This window comes from Peromyscus eremicus, unplaced genomic scaffold, assembly GCF_949786415.1.
Source record: "Peromyscus eremicus unplaced genomic scaffold, PerEre_H2_v1 PerEre#2#unplaced_227, whole genome shotgun sequence".
Taxonomy (NCBI): domain Eukaryota; kingdom Metazoa; phylum Chordata; class Mammalia; order Rodentia; family Cricetidae; genus Peromyscus; species Peromyscus eremicus.
The window spans coordinates 281,217-307,419 of NW_026734463.1; the positions used below are offsets into that span (position 1 = coordinate 281,217).

At 38.4% G+C, this 26,203-nt stretch overlaps 1 protein-coding gene across 1 annotated transcript in view; it reads left to right on the forward strand.

Annotated features, from left to right (window-relative positions):
- Positions 1 to 4,932: 4,932 nt before the first annotated feature.
- Positions 4,933 to 26,203, forward strand: part of LOC131901710 (zinc finger protein 844-like) — a 28,333-nt gene continuing 7,062 nt past the window's right edge. Inside the window, exons 1-2 of the mRNA XM_059252807.1 lie at positions 4,933 to 4,969; positions 5,769 to 6,658. Coding sequence (XP_059108790.1) covers positions 4,963 to 4,969; positions 5,769 to 6,658 — 897 coding nt within the window. The 5' untranslated portion in view covers positions 4,933 to 4,962. The remainder of the gene's footprint in view (positions 4,970 to 5,768; positions 6,659 to 26,203) is intronic.

The following is a 26,203-nucleotide window of genomic DNA, read 5'->3' on the forward strand; positions in this document are numbered from 1 at the left end:
TCTTAAGATAAACCAAGGTCTGCCATATGGGTAATATGACACCAGGTTACAACTATTTGAAAAGTAAAACACTAGCATTTCAGTGGTGGTGCATGACTTTGCCCAGCACTCACTCAAGAGGCAGAGTCAGGTTCATCTCTGTGAGTTTGGGGCCAGCCTGGTCTGAAGAGTTATGTCCAGGACAGGCTCCAAAGCTACACAGTGAAATCCTGTCTTAATGAAAAAAAAAATGAAAGAGAGAAAAGTAGAACACTCTTACGTTTCTTTAGGCCTTCAGGCAGGAATTAGGAAAATTTTTGAGAGAGCTAGTAACAGCCTGGGGCCTAGGCCTTGGGAGCTTTCCCTAAAGGCATAACATATTGACAATAAAACAGAGCTCCTTCCCTAAAACCAGGAATATGCTTTGAAGAGCAGGCAATGGTCTTGAATCAGGGCCTTTGTGGTGGGCTTGCTTCAGATCCCAAGAATCCAACTCTTTCACCAAATATGGCTATGGTTATCCATCCACAGATCACTGTGGGCTTAGTCAGTAATATGCTTGAGATAACATTTTTCCCCTTGTGCAGCATGGCTTGATTAGCCTCCTCTCTGAGTCTATCTTGTTGTATGATGCTTTCTGCTGACTTCCTAGAAGTTCCCCATTTCCTTCCATTTTGCCCCTAGAAGTAGTATAAAGGTGCTATTCTTCTTAAGAAGCATTGTTGACATGAGACATACCTTATGCAAGACCTCCGCACCCCAGCATTTATCTTTTCTACCTTATATTTTGCTTTCTTTCTCATCCCTTGTGATCTTCACCTCAGGACCCTGTCACTGAAGAATGTCCTGATGTTTCACATCACTGGGTACTTAAGTAATAATTTTGGAAATGTCTTTGCTGTGTAAGTTTCCCATCTGTACAAGGGGGTAGACTTGCAGTCTTCTGTCCCTATTTAAGTTGTTCAATGTGCAACCTGGAGCCTGAACCCCTATGTCTCAAGGTTGATAGAATATGTGGAATGCAAAATTTAATCACAGCAGGATAAAAGCAAGTTAGAACAAAAAATGGAACACCAAAGGTGATTTTGTTGGTAGGTAGAACCTGAGAATGTTGTCTTTTGAAAGAATGTGGATGATATCAGGACTTTAGGTGGCAAAAATCATAGAAAGTTTCACAGTGAACTTTACTGACCTGTCTTGATGACCAGGAAGATACAAATGTTAAGAATAATAGCAGAAAGTGGAGATTGAGAGTATATAATTTCAGTAGGAAATAGACTCAATAAAGTGATGGCCCATGCCTTTAATCACAGTGCTTGGGAGGCAGAGGCACGTGGATCTGTGTGAGTCTGAGGCCAGGCTGGGCTACAGAGTGAGTTCCAGGATAGGCTCAGAAGCTACACAGAGAAACCCTGTCTAAAAAAAAAACAAAAAACCCATAAATTATTAAGTCTGGCTGTGGTATTGCACACCTTTAATCCCAGCACTTATGAGGCAGAGCCAGGTGGATCTCTGTGAGTTTGAGGTCAGCCTGGGCTACCTGGTGAGCTCCAAAAAAGGCACAATGCTATACAATGAAATCCTGTCTCCAAAAAACCAAAAAAAAAGAATGAATAAATAAATAAATAAACAAATAAATAATAAATAAAATAAAATAAGTTAGAGGCCATTTGTATGATATTTTGACTACAAAATTTTATTTGGCTTTAGGTCATGAAAGGATTAAACAAGGTGATTCCTACTCTAGAAAGCAACTTCATACAAAACCTGCTGCACCTGTGGTCCAAGCATGTCAGTGTCCATCTGAATTAAGAAGTCAAGCTTTGCAGGATCACCCATCATCTACTGGTCCTGAAAACAAGAAAGAATCGATATTTAAGGTCATGGATTCTTAGTCTGGAGGTTCAGTTCAGCATTGTTGCAGAATTCTATGTTTAAGAGTCAGAAACCCAGTGAGGAGACTGTGAGAGTCCATCGCATGAAGTTGTGAGGTTGAAGCCTAGTGTTGCTGGTTTTTGTTTTTTAACTCTTTACTCTTTTGGGGGTCTGCCACTCAGCTCTCAAATAAATCCCACACAGGGAGGCTTATTCTTTATCAGTGCCTGGCCTTAGTTTGGCTTGTATGTAGGCAGCTTTTCCTTACTTAAGTTCTCTCATGTACCTTACACCTCTGGGCTTTTATCTTTCTCTATTCTGTATATCTTTCTTTACTTTTTACTTCATGGTTTGCTGTGTAGCAGGGTGGCTACCCCCTGGTGTCCTCTCTTTTTCTTGCTCCTTCCTTTTTTTTTTCAGTTTTCTCTTCCAATTTGTTCTCTCTGCCAGACAGTCCTGCCTAACCTTTTCTGCCAAGCTACTGGCTGTTAGACCAGTTTGTATTTTAGACAGGCAAATTATCACTGCCTCACAGAGTTAAACATATGTAACATAAAAGAATGCAAGTTACTTTTGTATCTTAAAATAATTGTTCCACAGAATAGACAAATATAACACATCTTAAAATAATATTTTGCAACAGCCTGGATTACATTTTGTGACCACATGATGTTGGCATACCTAAGGTATGGGACATCTCCCATGGAGCACTAGCTGCATATATGGAGATGAAGTAAAGAGAGAATTATATGAGAAGTTGCATCAATAGGGCCATCTGAGCCTGTTCATAATGAATCCTCATGCATCTGAGATAGAGATAGAGAATTTGATGTCTGTCCTGCTCTATTTCAGTATTGTCTTTGCCTAATCTTCCCTTGATATGTCTCCATTTCTCTATGTTATATTTTAAATGGTGTTCTGTGCCATTGTATTTTGGAAAGTTATAATCCATTTTCTGATTTCACAAATGTCACCATCAAGAGACCATCTTATATGTCAGGAGAGGCTTTGAACATTTGAAATCGTGTAGGGGATGTTGCAAACTATGAGGACCATTGAAGTGACTAAATGCATTTTCTTCCTAGATGATCATGAGCCTATAAGTACCTGGTTTAGAACATCTTTGATTGAATGAAAATCCTCTCAGACACAATGATATATGTGAACATGTGTCTCTCCTTGGTGACTTTCTTTTGATTGCATCTTTAGTAGGAGGAGCCTTTTGGAAGAAAATTTTTCACTAGTTGTGTGATATGCATCTCTATAGCCTCAACTGATTTCCTGTTGTTTGTGTGTACTGAGTTGTGGTTGAAAATAATCAGCCAGCATCTTTGTATTGTCATGCCTTCACCACCATTAGAGATTCTATCTCTATATCACATAAGGTAGAGTAGAAGCAATTGCTATTTAGTGCTAAGGCAGTTTGTTAACCTGGTCTTTTAATATTGTTGATATTTTTTTAATATAAGGATTGTCTGTGTAGCCCTGAGTGTCCTGAAAGGAGTTCTGTAACCAGGCTGGCCTGGAACTCACAAATCTCCCTGATTTTGGCTCCCAAGACCACAGATTAATGTGGGTGAACATTCCTGGTTGTTTTGTTTTTATATTATTGAAAGATGGGCCTATGATGTAGGTTTTTGTAAATGCCAAGCATATGTTGTTGTACTGAGCTCCACATATAACTTGAATTTTAAAATTTGACACACGTTATCATTCTATTTCTCTATGTGGCATGTATCCATGACATTAACATTCTTGAGCCTTCTGAGTCATTGCATTGCAGGTGCATGAACTTTCTCCTGTCTGTTACATTTATTTTGATTTTGAAATGAGTATGAGTATTTATCTGAATGCATGGATATGTACCATGTGGGTACCTGATCCTCACAGTGATCAAAAGATGGTCTCGGTAACCCTGAACTTGGAATAATGGATAGATATGTTTCCTCATATTAGTACTGGCAATTGAGCCCACCTATATGCAAGACCAGCAAGAGCTGTTTACTAGCTTGCCATCTCTCTCGCATAATCTGTATTGATTATTTATGGTCAACATTTATGTGGCTAATGCTTTCATCTTTCCCTTTATAACTATTTAAACATGCACTACTTTTTAGTAAATTTTTACTTATGTTATAGTTTGAATTGTGGCACTTCAGCATTCTTGAGAAATACAGAACTAAAGTAAATGCATAACTCTTTGTAGGAACTTCAGTAAAAACTTCTTAGTTCTTTCTTTCTTGTTCTGCTGACTTTTGCTTGGGAGACAGGGTCTTAACATGTACTACAGGCTTTCCTAGACCTGATTGCATAGACTAGGCTGGGATTTAACTCAGACACAGATATACCTGCCTCTGTCTTCTGAGTCCTGCTGTTAAAGGCATGAGCCAATACACCCAGATTGTCCATCTTATTTTTCTTTATATTTAGTAATTGTTGATACAATTTCTATTGTGTGTACTCTGTACTGTTGATCTGTTTACTTCTCTCTCTCTATTTGTTAATAAGCATTTCTCTTGCAAGGTGATATCCCATTCAAAGGGTACAGAAATGACAGAAGTGATCCTCCTATTCAGCTTCCTTCAAAAGGGACTTGTTGATTACATATAATTTGTATGTCATGAAGTAAGTGTGGGGAGCATCAGAATTATATGACTATACTCTCAAAGAAGTATACATTTACAATGTTGTAAGTATTATGGTTTCTCTTGTACATGTGTATGGGATATTTTAGAATGCAGTGACCTATGATGATGTGCATGTCGACTTCACTTGGGAAGAGTGGACTTTACTGGATCCTTCCCAGAAGAATCTCTACAAAGATGTGATGCTGGAAACCTACAGGAACCTCACTATTATAGGTAAGATAGATTTTTCTTCACATATTAAAATGAGAGGACAACTGTTCTTAGGATTTGGATACTTCTGTGTAATTTAATTGAGAAAGAATATTAGGTGAATAAATCAGTAATATTCTAAGTTTCATTGAAGATAGTAACATAAATTTTGGACAGTTTTAAAGAAAATAACCTATTTTCTGGTACTTTGTCTTAGGATACAATTGGGAAGAACATAATACTGAAGAGCATCTTCAAAGTTCTAGAGGAGATGAAAGGTAATTTTCTTGTGCAAGTTGATACAAATGTGCCTCTCAAGAAATTAAAATGTATCCTGGAAGTTTTAACCAAAAGCAACAGTGTAAATAAGCACAGATTAAAGTATAGCAATGATTATTAAATTTTCAGAAAACCATATATCTCTACTTTATGTTATTGAAATAAATTTACAAGGCATTCTTAAAAAAAAAGACAAGGGAACAATGCCTTAGCAGATATCTCGATTTGAATCATAGCACCATGGGAAATATGCTATAGAACTGGCAATTAATTCATTTCATACTACTCATATTATAAAATTACACATAGTGAAGAGGTGATAATTATATTTTAAAGCTTTTTAATAAGCAAATAGTGAATAGTAATGGTAATGTAGTTTGTAAACTTGTTGTGACTGTGCTGCTAAGAGAGGGAGCAGTTAGAGTCAAGAGTCTACTGTCAGTTATTGTGAAGAAACCTTAATGACTATACCACAGTATAGGAAAATTTATTAATGCAATGCAGATGTTGAAGCTCTGTCACTTTCCAGTTTTCTTCAAATATATGAATTACCTCATATATAAAAATATTCTGTATATGTGACTCATGTATTAAAGGATCTTACCAACACAAGTATCTTCCCAGATGCAAACCAACTCTTAATAAAGTGGAATAAGATGAGTGTGAACAATGATAAAACCTTAATATCTGCTTCTTCTTTACAACTGAACCAAATTGTAAAATTAATTCATACAGATATAAAGATTAAACAGTGTATTAAATGTGATAATGTTTTTACATATCCCATAATTTTTGCAGTCATGAACAAAATCAAACTGGAAAGAAACATACTATATACACTCAATGTGTTAAAGATCTTTCATATCCCAGTACTCTTCAAATGTATGAAAAAGAACATACTGGAGAGAAACCCTATGAATATAATCAATGTGGTAAAGCTTTTGAATTTCAAAACTATCTTCAAGAACATAAAAGAAAGCATACTGGAGAGAAACCCTATGAAGGAAATCATGGTGGTAAAGCCTTTTCTTGTCAAAGTAGTCTTCAAATGCATAAAAAAACTCATTTTGGAGAGAAACCCTGTGAATGTAATCCATGTAGTAAAGCCTTTACACAATTCAGTAGTCTTCAAAAGCATACAAGAACCCATTCTGGAGAAAAACCCTATCAATGTAATTTATGTGGTAAAGCCTTTGCACAATTCAGGTATCTTCAAAGGCATACAAAAACACATTCTGGAGAGAAACCCTGTCAATGCAATTTATGTGGTAAAGCCTTTGCACAATTCAGTTATCTTCAAAGGCATACAAGAACACATACTGGAGAGAAACCTTATGAATGTAAAGAATGTGGTAAAGCCTTTGCATATCATAGTCATCTTCAGAGGCATAAAAGAACACATACTGGAGAGAAACCCTATGAATGTAATCAGTGTGGTAAAGCCTTTGCAAGTCATAACCATCTTAATACACATAAAAGAACACATACTGGAGAGAAACCATATGTTTGCAATCAGTGTGGTAAGGCCTTTGCCCTTCACAGTCACCTTCAAAGGCATAAAAGGCCACCTCCTGGAGATAAACCATATGAATGTAATCAATGTGGTAAAACCTTTGCATGTCACAAAGTTTTTCAAACACATAAAAGAAAACATACTGAAGAGAACCACTATGAATGTGATCAGTGTGGTAAAGCCTTTGGACGTCAAAGTCATCTTAAAGAACATAAAAGAAAGCATACTGGAGAGAAACCCTATGAATGTAATAACTGTGGTAAAGCCTTTTCATGGCACAGTACTTTTCAAATGCATAAAAGAACACATACTGGAGAGAAACCCTATGAATGTATTCAGTGTGGTAAAGCCTTTGCACGTCACAATCATCTTCAAATGCATAAAAGAACACATACTGGAGAGAAACCCTATGAATGTAATCAGTGTGGTAAAGCCTTTGCATTTCATCATAATCTTCAAATGCATAAAAGAACACATACTGGAGAGAAGCCCTATGAATGTAAAGAATGTGGTAAAGCCTTTGCATATCACAGTCATCTTCAAATGCATAAAATAACACATACTGGAGAGAAACCCTATGAATGTAATCAGTGTGGTAAAACCTTTGCACATCACAGATATCTTCAAAGGCATAAGAGAACACATACTAGAGACAAACTCTATTAATGTAATTAGTGTGGTAAAGCCTTGGCATGTCATTACAATCTGCAAATACATAAAAGAACACATACTGGCGAGAAAACATATGAATGTAATTAGTGTGGTAGAACCTCTGCACAACTCAATTGTCTTCAATATGAAATTTCAATATGCACCTATATGAAAAAGTTATGGAGGCCATCTGCTTATAAAGTATTTGTTAAACCTTTAGGCAACACACATATAATCAGTTACAGAAGAGTATGTTTTAAATAGAAAAGTATTTGACAGTGTCAAAAAATGTTCAGGCATTATGGTGTCTGCTTTTATATTGTTTACAGCAAAGCATTCATGGAAAGTTTTATGAATTTATGAAGCCTTTTGTATAGGGTAAATGAGGCAGCCACTTAAACAAACACTGACCCTGAAAATAGGGCCAGTGAATGACACACCTTTTGGCCCTGAAATCAGAGTGAAAAACATCCTGACATTAAAATCAGAGTCAAAGAAACACACTTTGTTCCTGAATCCAGAACCAGTTATAACAAATTGAGTTGTAGCTGAGAATAAATGGACATCTCTGTTAGAAATTCTAATAAAGCGGAACAGAAAATGAATTGACAGCTCTGCTGAGAAACTCCCTCAGGTGAGTGCAGAACAGCAGCAATGGACATTTCTCTTGGGAAACTCTCTTAGCAGTGTGGAGCTGAGTTCAACTGTAAGGGCTCCCTGTTGGAGACGAGCAGGATTAATACTTTTGCATGGAGACAATTTTCCACTGAAGCACAGCATCAGGTGTAGTCTGACTTCTCAATATTCAGGTTACCTTCCCTCACAATAGGAGGTATCCAGGATATCTTCCCTTCAAAGCTCTAGTTAATGGCTGACTTCTGACAGTTAGGGTATCTTTCCTTTCAGAAGTGTAAAAACTTGCACTATTTTTTAATTTTTTGCTTTTTCGAGACAGCGTTTCTCTGTGTAGTTTTGGAAATTGAACTACAGATTTAAATGATAATGTAACCATTTTAGATATTGTCCTTCTCTTAAATTTCATTAAATAACTAATTCAGATATAAAAATTTATGTATTTGTATTATTTCCCTTTCTGTTGTGATATAATGTCCGGATTAACTTATAAACCAGTATAATTTGGCCATTAGTTTCAACAGGATACAAGATCAGCATGAAAGTGTAAGGCAATAATTGTCAGACATGGCAGCTAAAGCAGGAGGCTATGAACTCACATCCTTAAACTGCAGCCTGAAGCAGAGAATGGGACCTGGAAATGATGTGTGGATATAATTTCTTAAAGCCTAACCACACTCACATGTTTACTCCAGAAGGGCAGCATTTTCTAAAAAAATTGAAATGTTACCACCACCTTAGAAGGATTGATTTCTTTGGCTTCAAGCCTACATGCTAGATTTCTGTTACATAGACCGATTCATGATAAAGAAAACTTTGAAAGCCATTAGATGCTTCAACACCTGTTATAGTAATTAATGCTTACAAGAGAAAAAAATCCCTTCATTTAAAATTGTTTCTTTAAACAGTTGTTGTACCTGTAATTATGTGATGTGTCTGTGTTTGTTTGGGTATGTGATCATGTGAACTGGTTCCTGAAAATGTTAGATCATTGGATCTTGGAGATGAATGACAGGAAGTTGTCAAAAATCAGACCTTGGTCCTGGGAATGAACATTTCTTAACTGTCCAGTCCTATCTCTAGTGCTGTCAATTTTTTAAAGTCTATTTATATCTTTTTGAAGTTTGGAAATGAGGACAAACTCATACAAGAGAAAAACACTATTCATGTAAACAATTTGGTAAAGATGTCACAGTTTTCTTCAGCTTCAAGAAAAAAAAAGTCATGTTTCATTTATTTTTCATCACACAGTTGAAGGAAATATATTAGTTACCATGTTCACTTAGGACTAATGGTGGAGATCACTGCATTGTGATTTCTATCTTGAAACTGTTGAGGTTGATACTAAAGTGTGCTGTATGTGTGAAAAGTACATTTAGTGATGTTTATTTTGTTGCCTTTGTATTTCTCCTATGCCTTTTTTTCATTTTCTATTGTACGTTTCTTAGTGATAGGTATTTTTCTGCTGTAATGTATAGAATGGTATACCCATAATCTAAGTGGTCCACTGTTTACTTAAATATCAAGCAGTGTGTGATCATACTTTTCAAGTAAGGTTGTCTGTAAAATGGTGGTGGTTTTTTGTTGTTGGCTTTGTTTTTCATATGATCACAAATTCCCTTGAGATATATGCTTGTAATTCTGTTTGGCTTGAATGTGAGTAATGATTCAGGGATACATTTGAACTCATGATCCTTATGTGTCCACTTTCTGAGTACAAGTCCAAAGCTAGATGATGTACTGCCATTATGTATGCTTTTTTCAACCCAATTTAACAATGTTAATGTTAAAATGCTTATTGGAAGAGAATATAAGAAACATTAAATACCTCATTTGTGTAATCAAAGCAGTATTTTCATTCATCTGATAAAGATGTAATAAAGTAGGATAATCAGTAATCCACTATGCACCTCATACCATAGCTTGCTATGTTATATATGAATATTTATATAATTTGATGTTTCATGATTGTCCCATCCACCTGAGTTAACCATTTGGCATTTCATCTTCAAGTACTTCCTTCATGAGAATTATCCAGAGATGCCAGGTAATGTAATATCACTAAGATTTCTCTTGTATGAAATATTTATTGGCGTGTGAAATGATTATGGGTCGTAGGCTCATGGCAGATATGTGAAGACCAGAAGACAGCTTTGTGGTCCTCTTAATAGGGTGATCATAGTCTAGTTTCCAACACTGCACATCAAAGACTTTACCAATGAGCCATCTCACAGGTGCTCAAATAAGATTTGTAGAAATATTTCCACATTAAATTATTTTCGTATTTTCAGATTGTCAACTTAATTTCATAGAGGGATAGAAGAACAAAGAACAATTTGAATAATAAATATTTGCATATTAAAATATTTTTGCAACCATATATTTTTCAAAATTTATCATGGGGACTAAGCATTTGTTTATAACATTATCTCAGAACCATAATTGAATGCCAGAAGATTGTCTCAATTTTAAAACTGTTTCTGCTAAGCCTGAGGACATGAGTTCTACCTCTGGGTGATCCATACTACTCTTAGAACTTTTTTTTCTTATTTCTATACTTGGGCATTGACATATGCACACTCCTACATCAGGACATATATAAATTATTTTTAAACCTGAATAAGTGCCATTGAGGTCATTTGCATCTAAATGGCTCCATAAGTTTCATCACTAGATCTCACATAGGGGAAGTAGATAAAAGACAAACATAAGTTGTCCTCTCAGTGCTACATATATTTCCTTGCACAGGTGTAGACACACAAATGCAGTTCACATATTTTTAAGTGGATGAAAATACCAGTAAAGAAAATAAAACAATTATTGAGAACATATAAAATGATTTGCCCATTTAAATTATAAAATTTAAAAAATAATTCTATTCCTCAAAACATTTATTGTTCCTTTTTAAATATGTGTTATCCTTTCACTTTCTGATTCCATTGTAGGTCACTTAGAAACCCATATTTCTGGACTTAGAGGTGCATGGATGTAACTCCAGCCCAGGGAGAATATGTTGGGCCAATCTCTGTGAGTTTGAGGCCAGCTTGGTCCCCATGGTAAATTCAAGGACAGCCTATTTGGACACATCCTGTCTCAAAAAATTCCAAAAGGAAAAGCATATCTCAAATTATGGGATTTTTGATAATATAATCTGGCTGGACTATGACAGGTTTCAACAAAAGCTTTTGTTATCTTTACTCACATCAAGAGAAATGTGTTAACAATAAAAGAAACAATATAGAGAGTCCATTCATAGAGGTGTAGAAAACCATTGAATCCTTTGACAACCATCTAGAGGAGACTTCCTTCATCTTCAAGTCACAGGAGACAGAAAGAGCAGTAGGACGTCTTTATCACCACAATTATGACGTATTTGTGACCTGAAGATTTGGCTTAGTAGTAGTGGTCCTATTGGGTACCCAAGTTTGATTCCTAGCACCTACATCAGATTTGTCACATCTACCTGTATTTCCATGGACTTGAGTGCATTCACCTTGCCTCTTAGAAAACCAGATATGCAAATGGTAAAAAGACAGATATGTATGTGATTCCATATTGTAAGAAAGTCTTTATTTATGTGCCAGTTATCTAAGGAAAGAGTGAAATTTAATTTAAGTGCATAAGTTTTGCAAGTTAGTATACCATGTTCATACTAGGTAATAATGATGACCAGAATACGGTGTCTGATCCCCTGTGACTGGAGGTATTGTCAGTTGTCAGCTGTCTTGTGAGTGCAGCGAATGAGAGTCAGGCCCTGTGTATGAACAGGTAGTGTTCTCAGTGCTGAGCCTTCTATCCAAGCCAATGAACATGCCATTAATATAGTAAGGTGTGGATGGCTGATCTAAGTTCATCTTTACCTCAGCACAGGTTACCCAGAAGAAATATAAGATTGATAGCACCCAAAACTACTTAAGACTTGTTGCTCCAAGAATTTGTTTTTACTCTTCCCCAAATGAGAATTTATTGGTTGAGGAGCAGATTACACAGACATTTCAATTCTTGAAACATACTCAAACTCTTAAGAGTCATACATTGTGTTCATGTATCCAAAAGAGCCATGTGTTGTTTTTCTTTGAACTTATTCTAGTGATGGTCCATCCTAAACTTGGCAAGTTTTCCCTAAGCCTTCTCATAACAATCAAATGCTTGCAATTATCAATTCCATTGACTCAGTTTTATGCCACATAGAGATCAAATTCAAAATTTCTCATAGCACATTTTCACAAAAGGTAGAAAAATGGACAGCATGAACAGAGACAGTTCTGACAAGGAAAGGACCAAGAAGTGGTTTTTTAGGAAACATTTCTACTAGAAATATGAGAGCAGATATAACTAAGAATATTCTGGATACAAATGCATGACCGAGAGACGTCAAATTTCATTAAGAATCCTTTGTGTTGTACAATATAAAACTAGCCCCCTATACTGAATGTTATGGTGACCCCTGAGACAGTCACATCCTCTCCTGATTCACTATCCTGATATTTTCTGATTGTATTAAAAAAACAAAAACTGTCAATTGTTTTAACTTCATAAAAAATCATTTATACTTAAAATATGGAATGAAATGAGATTTCCACCCCACCATTTAAAAATGTTTCTAGAGCTACTAAAAAACACATTTACAAAATAGTTGGTTAAAATATTCCTCTGGATTTTACAAATAGCGAGGCAGGGATAATGACAGACATGATGGATGGTTAGTCAGACTTGGCTTCTTTCTCTTCTACTTCAGAGACTGGACTCTGTTTTTCAGTGTCTCCACTTTCTAGTGTCAGATCTGTAGTTGTTGGTCAGCCACTTTAGCCTGTTGCCTTTTGCTTTCCTCTTCCCTTTTTTTGCACTCTGCTGTGTGATCATTTATCCTTTCCCATTGCCCTTTCCAGTGTTGCATCCACCATGGCAGAGTCAGGTTTGGATAAGAGTCTCATGGAGCATCACTTGGGCTATGACTTCACCACTCCTTCCTCTTGGGCAATAATTGTGATGTCACTGGATAGGAGGAACGTGTGATGTTGAACCTGTCATGGTGCTGCACTGCCTCAGCAATATTTGGTAATGATCATGAAAAGAAGTGTTATTTTTTTTCAACCAAGTGAAGTGATTCTTTGCTCTAAAGCACAATTTTCAGCATTTTTGCAAGTTTAATATTTGATTCCTTTGTTTCCAGAAAGAGATGTTCTCCAGAAATAGATGTGCAAATTAGCTTATATAAATGCTAGCTTGTAACCCCACACACAAAAAAAAAACATGAAAAATAAACAAAGTCCCACTTATGAAGGAAGTGATTTTGTAACTCATGCCTTGTGACAACACCCATCTCCATGGTGTACCCCAACCCATCTTTCTCTAAGTAGAAGAAACTGGCATGCAGAGAGACTAAACTGTCAAAGACATAACCAAGAATTTCCTGGGTGTGCCTGCTGTCCTGCCCTTGTTTTGCACTCTGTTCCTCAGACCTGCATTCTAAAGCTTTACCTATGGCTATTTCAGAACTTATTCTCCTTGGATAACCTTTCATGTAGCTCAAAAGGGCCTGTTTCATGTCCTAGGAGGAGGAGGACAAAAATCAAAGTGATTTTTCACATCTGATAAGGTCTATTTACTTTCAAAGGAGGAAATTTGTCAAAGATCCGTTTACAGAAACCTTGTTGAAGAGGCACAGAAGTTAGTGTGATACTGACAAGTTTTCACAGGGATTTATGTACATCAGCCCTGGAGATAATCTCCAATATAAGGTAACTAGTGGACACATTGCCAATCATTACTTATACCCCCCCATATCTGGAAATTATGGTGCTACATTGCTCTCAGCTTTAAGGAGCCTCTTCTGACCTTCAAGGAAGGACATAGCATAAGATTGAAATTCATTGTCAAGGCAGTGAATTCAGACCCAGTTCCCCATATCTGAAAATTCCAATGGTCAGGAAATTCAAGGAAAAATACATTCGTTGAAGTGAAGCTTGTATATAACCCATTAGAAGAATTTAGCATGGTACTTGTTATGGCAACACAATATCAGGGGACACTTATTGACAGGGTTAAGTGGTTTGTGAGTCTTTGGGTGTCTCTAGGTCTTTGCAAAACTGTGACAGGAAAACACAGGTTGGGTTCAGGGGGAAGTAGGATCTCTTCTTCTGAGACAGATAAGGTGCTGTTGAGAATTTCATGAAATACTCATGTCACTGACTTGTGAAAACCCCTCTGTCATATAGTGCTTTCTTAATATCTTTATTGCACTGAATTATCAGGCACAGCACCTTAGAATGGGAAAAATTGATCATAGCCCACAATTCCAGGTAATAGTTCCATTTTGGGAAAATCAGGATAGGAACTCAGCTAATCATATCACATCCACAGCCAAGAACAGAGATAAACAAATATACTCATGCTATCTGTTTTCTTATGCTTATGCTCTAGCTTCTTCATACCTACACAGTACAGGTTGCAGACAATGAAATGATTCTACCCGTTTTAGGGAGTCTTATCTCAATTAACAATTAATAAAATCCGACAGAGACAAGTTCAAAGAAAAATATGATGTATATAATTCCTAGGCCTAATCTGGCTTGCTTGCATATGTCTGATCTTATCGGCATTGTCCACATGGCACTACGGGGTTGGTTGCCCAGTGGCTATAAAGGGTGTGGGCTGGCTTTCCCGAGAGTGAGAAGATGGCTTTCCCCAGGGTCAGAAGATTGTTCAAGGTTCCTGAATAAACTGCTTGGAGAAGAGCCTGGTGTTGTGTCTTCCTTGTTGGTCGAGGTGGACGCGACACTGATCTCAATTAACAATTAATAAAATCCCACAGAGACAAGTTTAACGAAAAATTTGATGTATATAATTCCTCATTGAGGGTCCCTCTTCCCAGGTGACTAATTTGATTCAGTCTGATAATAAAAACTAAGACTCACACTGCCCCACCATCACTGCCAGGATTTGAGGAGATTTCTGCCTGCATTCAGAGCTGTGGTCCTCAACCTGTGTGGGTCACCACCCCATTGGGGGTCACATATCAGATATACTGCACATCAAATATTTGAATTACAATTCATAACAGTAGCAAAATTAGGGCTGGAGAGATGGCTCAGAGGTTAAAAGCACTGCTTGCTCTTCCAAAGATCCGGAGTTCAATTCCCAGCAACCACATGGTGACTCACAACCATCTGTAATGAGATCTGGTGCCCTCTTCTGGCCTGCAGGGATATGTGCATACAGAATACTGTATACATAATAAATAAATAAAACTTTAAAAAAAAAAGTAGCAAAATTAAAGTTAAGAAACAATGAAACAGTTATGTTTAGGGCTCACCACAATGCGAGGAAATTACTGTTCATGCTATTTAAAGATTTAAAGGGTCAGAGAATTGAAAAAAAATAACCTTTGATCTAGAGTGTCCAGTGTAACCCAAGTGTCTATGTTGCTAACTATGAAGGGGCTTGTAAAAAATTTTCCTGAATATCCTTTGCTCTAAGGGAAACTCTTGTTCTGTGTGGAAGACTCCAGCTATCTGGCCATCTTTACTACCCAGTAATAGCAGACCACTTTGAGCTACTGAACAGAGAGTACAACACCCACTACACACATGCTGATGACACAGATTTTAGTCACACTGGGCTCCATGACCATATCACACTTCTATGAGTGCTTGTTCCTAGACTGTATCAGCCTCTTCCTCTAGCATAACTCTGCCTAGCTGTTTCCTGTAGACTCTTTACCAGGAAGTTGTTCAACAATTGTCCTTCTCAATCAGCATTAAGTCTATGTCTTGTGGCTAAGGATATAAGGAGATGTAGGTACTTTTTTTTATTTTACATCTTTTTTTGTATTTTTTTCATTTTTTATTATTAAGAAATTTTCTCCTCACCCCACATACTGTCCACAGAGCCCCCTTCCTCCCTCTACCCACCCTAATCCCTCTCTCCCAAGCCACTGCACATCCCCACATTCCCCAAATCGAGGTCTCCCATGGGCAGTCAGCAGAGTCCAGAACACTGAGCCTAGGCAGGTCCAAAGCCCTCCACACTAAACCAAGGCTGTTCAAGGTGTCACACTACAGGCACTGGGTCCCAGAAGCCTGCCCATTGACCACGGATAGATCCCTATCCCCTGTCTGGGTGCCTCCCAAACAGTTCGAGCCAAACAACCATCTTCTGCATTCAGAGAACCTAGTCCAGTCTCATGGGGGCTCCACAGCTACCAGTCCATAGTTCATGGGTTTCCACTAGTGTGGCCAGTCACCTCAGTTGCAGGTACTTATGATGAACTTCTGCATATATAAATTTCTATGATATTATTACCTTGTGTACATAAAATTTCAGTAGGAGATAAAGATTCAGTTCTACACAGGGAAAGAACTGAAGAATGTTCAATCAATCAGGGAGAGATCTCTGGCTTTAGATGAAGGGGATGCTGAAGGGCTTCCCTTGTATCCCAGGAGAGGCTCGTGCAAAGGACAACTTGACATCTAGTGGAAGGAAAGCTCTTAGCAATATCAGTTCCCATGACATCTGCAGCTTTTCCCTAGACATTCTAATGTATCCTGGAGAGCCCTGGCATCCTCTGTGATGTCACTATGTTGTGGCAACACCCACTGTCCTTGGGAAGTTTATTCAGTGCCTTTACCATTTCCTGATGAACATGATGGCATACTGAAGAGTCTAATTCAAAAAGAGAATGGAGAGGGTAGAGTGACCAGAGAGTGACTGATGAAAGCTGACCTTCAGCCTCAATGTAAAACATCAAGGAAGAAATGGTCAAGAGAATCATGTAGTGAGTTCTGTGCAAGAAAAGGGAATCTTCCTGGAGGAAGTGGGCTTGTGCTGAATCTTCCAGTAATGGGGAACAGAAATTTGGAGTCTCTGGGAACCAACAGCACTTCCCTGCTTGTCATGCCTCTTGAAATTCAAGGATTCCAGGATATAAATTGTTCTGGCTCAGAAGTCAGGAACTGGTAAGGCCAATGCTTTATGCTGGGAACTCTTGACTTTCATTCCTTTTGGTAAATAGGCATTGATGTGAGAACATGAGACCGACATTAAGGCAGGAGGGATTAATGAGATGTGCCCATTTCAAGGCAGAACATCACTCTACTTCAACCACAGTGGCTAACTTTAGTTACTTCCCAGCTGCTCTGTGTTCCTCAGTTGTCAATGAGGAGACTTGTTGAGTCTAGTGACCATGTTCTGCCCTTATATGTCTTCTCCATCAATAGTTATATGGTTAGAGTGACCTCTCAAGATGTTTGGGGAACCTCTAAATGACTGGGGTGATTATGAACTATGGCAATTTTTTCCTGACTTGTAAACCCACAGGCGTGTGGACTCTGTAGCCAAGTTGAATTCTGAGTCTGCAGCTGAGAATAAGCCTGAAGAGGCTATCTCCTTGGATACTTGGAGCATGTGCTATGAGGGCAGAGAAAACCAGACAGCTTGGATAACCACTTTCCTTCAAATAGAGAAGACAGCTGAGTTCCCCAGAGGGGGCATCAGAAGCACAGGACAAAATAATTTGCAGTGTCACCGAGTCACTGGTAAACAAGCTTTCTCAAACATTTGATTAGGACTCAGGGAGGTCTGTCCATTATCTTTGCCTAGTGATACTGTAAGTTCATTTATTTTTATCTACCCACAAGAAGCACCAGAGATCCACCATCCCACCAAACCTTCCTCACCAAGATGCAGGTGAAGCAGAAGGTGCAGACTGACCACTCAGCTACAGGAAATGACCATTGAAAAAAAGTAACAGTGAGATAGCCTGATCTTTATCACAGAAGAGAGCATGAAGAATAGGTATTCATTCTTTCAAACCCTGTGGTTTCAATCTCAAGTCCACTCTGTCATCATTACTTCATTTTATATAAGGTCTGTGTTTCTGGTAGGCTGCATCTTTGGGGTATGCCTTCAGGGTATGCCAAAATCATGTCTCTGAACTCCTCCCAAAGGCAGAAGAACCTCAAATGTGGACAGGAATGTCATGAGGACATAGACTGTTCTGCTTCCTCTAAAAAGAAACAAAAACAGAGCCTGTGGCATGAGTCATTGTACTCATGGACTGAGGCAGTAGTATGAATTCCCAGCATGACTTTGAAGAGATTCTATCAAGTGCTGTCTAGTGTGAGATGTTAGTTGCTGTGAGTTTGAGTTAATTTTTTTGTTACTCACTTTAAAAGGCCTTGTACGTTTGATTCTCCAAGCAGCAGTTGGAGAGGCCTGGTCACACATCTAAATGTGTCAATACAGGGACTCAGACTGATCCCTGCTCCTTTGGTTCCCCTCTGAGAGGACACACCTGCATTCATTTGTTCAGCATCCAATTGATAGAGTTCTCCCACTCTCACTCAGTCTCTCTTTCTCTGTCTCTCTAAGTATCTCTTTCTCTGTCTCTCTGTCTCTCACATACATGTGTTTAGGTTGTGTATTTTTCTATGTGTTTGTGTATGTATCTACCTCTAGTCCCTGCAGTCACAGATGTGTGGTTGGGCATGAGCAGTTCCCTATCTCACAGTTCCCAGGTGATACCGTGACGATAATTGGGAGTACCAATTTGAGTATTACAGTTCCACCAGTATACTTACTTTAGTGACACATAGATATTTTCATGCAGGTGTTTATAAATCTGTCATGATGTTGAGTCCCATCCTCAAAACTGTTCATGATGTTATTTTGGTCTCCATCGTGACACGTCCCATCATTGAGAATTTCTTTTTGAAGAGAGGAGAAACATCTTCACAGACTCTGGAAGGTACATACCTGTGGAGTAGACACCAGGGAAATTCTTAGACAGCTATTTCGGCAAGCCTCCTGAGAGAGCTCATGCAACTCCACCTCCCATCATCTAAAAAGCCTGCCTCTCCCGGTGTAGGGTCAGCATAGGTGTAAGTAAATTGTTTTCAAATCTGTGGGTTGGTCCCGGGTTTGGGTACGAAAAATATAAGTAAATTTGTTGCAACAACTCTGGGGAAAGGTGTCCTGACTACCTGAGGAGTCAAGCAACACCTTGATCTGCTTAGGACAACTCTGATGGCTGGAACTGCAAGGAGACAGTTTAGCCCTGGAGGATGAGATATCCCACACACCTTGACCTGCGCAGAACAGCAGCTCTGCCCTGAAGGTGTTCTGGACACCTGAAGTTGTTTAGCACAGCTCTGATGGCTGAAACTGCAAGGGACAGTTTAGCCCTGGAGGGTGAGGTATCCTGGACACCTCAAGCTGCTCACAACAGCTCTGCCCTGAAGGTGTCCCAGAGACCTGGAGCTGTTGTGCACAGCTCTGTCAGCTGGAACTGCAAAGAAGCAACCCAACCCCGGACAGGACAATTTTTTGACTTCTTGGGAAATTCAGGCCTGGAACTGATGGGGGATAATCTCCCTGCAGGATACAAAAATCCTGCTCTTCTCCTGGAGAGCTGCTACAGCTGAGCCTTGCTCAGTCCCCTCATAAGGGGCCTTCCTAGCAGAGCTCTGCTTCTCTTGCCTATGCTGTGGCTTTCTTTTGCTTCACTCTGCAAAAAGGGAAAAAAACCCTGCAGAAATGTAGCAATGTACTCTGGCTCTGGAGAAAAGTGTTACTTTTTAGCTCTTTATGGCTCTGTCCACTGCGGGACGTCTCAGCAAAGATCTTCTGTTCAGTTCCTCCTTGCTCTGCTCTTTCAGCTCCCTCTTGCTCTGTCCACTGGGGGACATCTCAACAAATATCTTCTCTATGCCAGTGAATGAAGATCATCACACCCAAAATTCTTTTGAGAAAGATATTTATTTGGGAAGGAGGAGTCCAGGAGAGTAGCTGCCTCTACCAGGGTGGACAGCACAGCCATTTTTTTTAAACTGACCAGGCAGGGCGGTTTATACTGGATGTTTTGGAGGTGCAGTCAACCTCGGGTTGACTTGGGTCCCAGGGTTCTACTGTTCTGCTCTGTGATTGGTTGATTTCACAAGTCAGTTGGGCAGGGGCAGAGATGGCTCTGATCTGACTGAGCCAAACAGTGTGTTTCTTTCTGCCCTGATCTGAATCTTTCCTTCCTAGTTCTGGGCTCCAGGGTCAGGGTGGGTTTCTTTAGCCAACCTCCTTGTCCCTACAATACCAAGTTTAATAAATACCAGAAGTTCCCATTACTTAGGAGGCAGGATTTGACATCCCGTGACATCCAGTAGTCTAGAACACACCCTGAATTCCTGTGATACTTGAGGACTATGTTCATGGAGTTCATTACCTCTAGGTCCAGGACCTACTATCAGCCAAATACTTCCTATGAAAAGCTCAAGATGGGGCATGAGCAGGTCATGTCACACATGCAGAACTTAAAGAATGAGAACACCAAGGTCTCAGAGAAATTAAATGGTCTGGCCGAGGAGTCAGTCTTCCATTATTAAGTACCTGCATTTCAGGGGACCACAACATTGTGCAATGGCCATCTCTGGCTTTCCTTGTTGCTGTACTGCAGAGTCGGAAGCTCTGGCTCTAGCCTTTCTGCCTCTTAGCAAGCTTCCTTAGCAAGTAGTGCTTTGTCTTACACTTCTCATTCTCAGCATTGCCAATAGTGAAAGAGACTGTTAGCTACTCACAACCCCATATTGTCATACTTAATAGCCTCCAGAACTACTATTTTTAACCTTCCTAATGTCGTGAACATTGAAGTATAATTCCTCATGTTTGGACATTTCACCATAAAATTATTTTTCTTGCTATGTCATAACTGTAATCACTACTCTTATCAATTGAAATGTAAATATCTGTTATGCAGAGTATCTGAGATGCCTCCACTTTGAAAGGGTCATTCCATCACCAAATGAGTCATGACACTTAGAAGTCCAGTTTGCAACACGAGATCGATATCATGTATGGTCTTGGGCAGGGGTCTATTGCCATAGGACTCCTACACCACTAGTGTCTCCTACCCTCACTCAGAGGGGATTTGTCCTTTACTTGCTGATGTTTCCCCATTTACATGGTCAGAGAAGGGCAGATGAGGAATCTGTTTTCTTACTACAGGTTGTTGGATTTCTTTTGTTGTTGGAGTTTTCAGAAATAGTATGATTCTTTCTGGAATTCCCTTTTCTCTACTTTTGGCCAAGAGGAAAATGTCAGAGACCCCCTTCCCAGACACAGAAAGAGCAGGAAAGAACAAGCAGCTGGGTCAAGGTTAAGTCCAGCACCATTTCCTCTTGTAACATTAGCCTGTTTAACCTTCAACCCACTTGTGTTTAATTCATTAGTTTACTCATACACACATACCTCCCCACACACATTCAACTCCATCACCACTTTCATGACAGTCAATTGTTTATTTTTTTGTCCATGCACCAGTATTTCTGGGAAGTGAGTCTTTTGTAGGAATCATTTGGCAATCAATCCCTGCTTCTCTGCCTGAAGCTGCAGTCCAGTGATGGAGATGGATCAGTCACACATCACACACCTGCATGCCATTATGAGGAGAGAGGTGCTATGAACAGACTTGAGGGAGTACGTTCAAAGTCCAGCACCATTTGCTTTTTGCACATTTGCTTTCCAGGGTTTATATATGATCACAGTGGGGATAGCAGCTTGCACGTAGGAGAGCATCCTGCAAAGGTCAAGTGAGTCATTCTCTTTGTCACCTTGTTGGGTGGCATGTGGCCTTCTTCCTCCCGTTCTCTGCATGCCAACATGGTCTCTTGACTTTGACAAGGTATTGATTCACACTTATAGAGACCTCAGTGGGAGTTAGGCAGCAGTGTTTACTTTGTGTTCTGTTCTCTTTTCTTTTGTCCTCTCCCATAGTAGTTGACAAAATTCCCTATCTGATATTCTCCAAAATGTTGGAACCAGCCGGGCGGTGGTGGCACACACCTTTAATCCCAGCACTCAGGAGGCAGAGCCAGGCAGATCTTTGTGAGTTCGAGGCCAGCCTGGACTACCAAGTGAGTTCCAGGAAAGGCACAAAGCTACACAGAGAAACCCTGTCTCGAAAAACCAAAAAAAAAAAAAAAAAAAAAAAACCCAAAATGTTGGAACCATAGTATCAACAGCACTAGGAAAAGACAATATATTGTCAATTTTGAATGTGATGCCCATATCATAGGGGAGGGACTGTACTACTCTCCCAGTCAGTTTGTAGCTATGCCATGCTGAGAAGTCTTGAGCTCTGCCCCCTGATCAGTGATTTTTGTTTCTGAAGCTTCTGGACCCTGTCCCAGCTAATTGTGTGGTTCCATTCATCCTTCCATTTGTGTGTTCTCTTAACTTGAAGTGGTGTCATTCTTACTAGAGGAGTGTGTCATACATGGTGATCCTTTTATAGTACTGAGTGTTTCATTGGTTCTTTTGTATGGTTTGTTCAGGTTTGATTTTATTATTATTGGCTTTATTATTCTCTTGTGCTGTATGAGTTAAGATTCAGAACTCATTGACATGAGTTCTGATCTTTGTTGTTTCTTTCTGACTAATGATATTTCATTTTTATGCTTTTAACACATAGTTACTGTGAATGAACTCACACACATAGCGTTCACTCAGTTGTGCACACACTGTAACTCACATTTGAATGGTGGATGGGAATAGTTTACTAGAGTTCAATGCCTTTATTATACCATGTTTCCCAGGAATTGAATTCAGACTTATTGACATGTACCTTCACTTGTTGAACCATCTACTAGTCCCTAATTTTTTAAATGTATACCTTTATACCAATAGACTTCAACTTCCCTCTTGCAACACCATTTTTTTTGGTAGATTCTAATGTTTCGTTAGTTTTGTACATGTCAAGTATTATGCTTTATTCTTACCACCATTTGTGTTTAAGAACTTTGGAACCCACTCCCAATTTCTTTTGCATCTCACTGGTTGTTCAGTGTTTTATTTTCTAGCCTCCATGTGTCTGTATATTTTCTATAGTTTATTTTTGTTCATTTTGTATTTTTATACTGTGATCTTATAAAAATAAAAATTATTTCAATTACCTTGTTTTTGAGAAGATTGGCTTCACATAAAACCATTTTGAAAAGTAATTGCTCAGGCTGCTGATAAAAATGAATTCTGCTACTGCTCCTTGGAAAGTTTTGTAAGTGTTAAATCAGTCCATTTATTTGTATATCAGTTGTTCATTGTTTTCCTTTTGTTTTGATAACTGATATAATCATGTATTAAAATCACCCCAAATAGTGTTGAATTCTATCTGTTATCTCATATTTAGTAGTGAGTGCTTTATAAAATTGGGAACATCAATGTCACAAGAACATGTGTTTATGGACTCTTGTTGAATTTTTCACTTTATCAATATGTAGTGACCTTCATTTTCTCATTCACTAATTTAACTTTAAAGTGTACATTGTGGACTATCAGTATGGTTATACCTATTTGTTTCCACATGGGATTTTCTGCCTATTACTTTGACACTGAAGTTCATTTGTTGTAGGTACCAAATAACTCTATGTAATAGAATATTATTTTAAGGTATATTGCTTTTGTTCATGTTGAATTTGTTTAACTCTGTGATGCTATGTTACTCTGCCTATGTAAAACACCTGATGATTTAATAAAGAACTGGCCAATAGCAAGAAAGGAGAAAGGATAGGTGGGACTTGCAGGTTCAGAGTATATATAGAAGGAGAAAACTGGGTAGAAAGATCTAAAATCAAGGAGTCAGAGGAGGAGGAGGAGGAGAGCTCCAGGAGCCAGCCACCCAGCTACACAGCAAGCCACAGAGTAAGAGTAAGAATGACAGAATTTAGAGAATAAGAAAAACCAAAGGCAAAAGACAAAAGGGTTAATTTAAGAAAAGCTGGCTGGAAATTAAGCTAAACTATGGGCTGGGTACTCATAAGTAAGAATAAGCCTAGATGTATGATTTACTTAGGAGCTAGATGGAGGACCATCAAAAGAGCAATAATCTCCAAAAACAGCTCTCTTTCACTTAAGTAGACTATTCTGTCAGGCTATTTCTTCTAATTGGAATGTAAGATACTTAAAAGTCAGAATTATCTCAAGTTATAAAATAATTACTATCAGTTTATTATATCTCATTTACTATATGTTTTATTTTTTCAAGATAGTTTTTACTGAAATATTTTTAGTCTAATGGTGTATTTGGACTCCCTCACATACATTTTATACTCAACCTTCCCAGTTCTCTTCTTCTTGCTTTGGTTTTGGGAATGCTTTCTTCTAACTTATTATTTTTGTCTGTTTTATAGGATACATTTACAGGATACATTGAAATCTTTGTCTTTAGCTATCTTAAGTGCACCAAAGATGAATACATTCTGAATGAAAGGTTTCTCTTCTATTATTCAATACAAAATTTCTTTAAAAAATAGAGTTTTCAGGATAGCAGTACTCAATTTCACCCATGGAGAAAAAATACATCATTGTAGGCTATGATAGGCAAAACCGAAGGGTGTTAGAAAATTTAAGCTGCCTTATCCAGGCTTTTAAAATTCTAGTTGTATCCATATTCTGCAAAGCCTTTTGATAGTACTGTATAATTTATTTGTGGCATAATGACATTATAATTTACTCAAATTATTGATATTTGAATGACTGATGTAATAGTAAATCTTACTCTAAAGTTTTCTCTTTTAATCACTAGTAATGCTATATGAGAAATTACGGCAATTATCAGTGATTTTTTAATACTTAATTTATTCATAATAGACATACAGTCTCAGGTGGAAAAATATTAACATTTAAAAAGGGGTATAGTAACAAAGGCCTGAGTAAATAATGGGCACAAGAGTGGGGTTGTTTCCATTATCCTGATATGAGAAGTAGATTATATGGACAATGTTTTTTGTTTTTTTTTTTTTTTGGTTTTTCAAGACAGGGTTTTTCTGTGTAGCTTTGCGCCTTTCCTGGAACTTGCTTTGGAGACCAGGCTGGCCTCGAACTCACAGAAATCCGCCTGGCTCTGCCTCCCGAGTGCTGGGATTAAAGGCGTTCGCCACCACCGCCCAGCAATGGACCATGTCTTAATGTTCAATAATCTACTGGGATAAAAAAGGATGCCTTTAAAAATGCTTGGTTTACTACAGCCAAATTAAAGGTAGAAGGAAAAATACTTACAACTCACAGAGAGACTTGTGTTTTCAGGAGTAGAAAAATGAGGATATAAAGTGAGGTCAAGTTTGGGTGGGGTTGATTTGCCATGAGGCTATTGTGACAGACTGTGAGATCAATATTGTTGCCTGGAAACCCAAGTGGGATTCTCTCTGCCCAGATCATGGGACAAACAAGCAGGGAGCAGCTGAGATGCAGTGTTTTCTTAGGACACTTTATTATCCAAAATATGTGTACCATACAACCTTTATTATGCACAAAGTGGGAGCTGATTCTAATCAGGCCGTGGCAAAATCCTTTGACATTACCCTTGTACCTGGCACTATTACTTAATAAAGGGTACCTAATCCCAATGAATACTGCCTGAGCAAAAGATGTTCAGAGCCTTTTCTGTGTGGATGTCCCACTAACTAAGAAGTCAACTATGGAATAAAAAATAAAAGCCTCAGAGTTATCTTCCAGGGTAGCATTTATTCTATTGTTACCTTCTTTCTACAAGGTTTTAAGCCATTTCTTTAAGTTGATTGAGGTTGAAGTAGGAGTTGCTTTTCTCTGAGACAAGTGCCCAACTTAACCTATCTGATGCACTCTTAAACCCTAGATGAATGGGGACAGTACCACCGATGAATGTTGAGGGCCTTCTGTGTCAGTTTTGGACTTGGGGTATGAAGATAGGTGAGGTTCCTGCCACACTGTTCAAGCTAGGATGTGATTGTTACTTATTGAGAAGTCTCAGTCTCTGGCTCTAGGCCAATGTTGACAATATTTATTGTGATGCTTCTGGACCCTCTTACTGCTAATAATGGGGTTACATTAATTTTTCAATATTTATAGTTACTGTAAATTGTGGAGCTGCCATTGACACTAGAAGAGTGACTCTGGTCTTGAAATCAAGTGAGTAAACCTATGTTTATTCTATGGAAATTCTATGCTGAAACCGAGTTATCTTAGTAATACACTCAGGTTTATTTTCCTTTGACTTCATGTGAGAGATTGCAAATAATGGAGTCTGCATTCTCCAGGACATCCAAGGTGATTTAAGATCTGGGGACCTGGTGGACAGTGTACATTCCCAAATCATGCAGGACTCTTGAATTCTTGACCAAACAGAAAGAGAAAAACAGTCTTACAGTTATAATAGTTGTTGTATTTAGCAGGAAAACAAAAATTATCACCCGAGGAGTCTACAAATGGAGCTTAGGTAAGAAGGGAAGTTGCCTGGGCTTTCTTTCTTCACACTTGATAGAAAATGGAGATACAAATTTACAGAGCCACAGTCAGTGTCCCTAGCTGTACTTTGGTTCTTTAAACTAAACCATTCCACATTTCAAGAGAACCCAACATATCCAGGTTGTTCTTCTCTCTTCCCATGAAGTTGAAAGAATACTGGTATTTCCCCTAG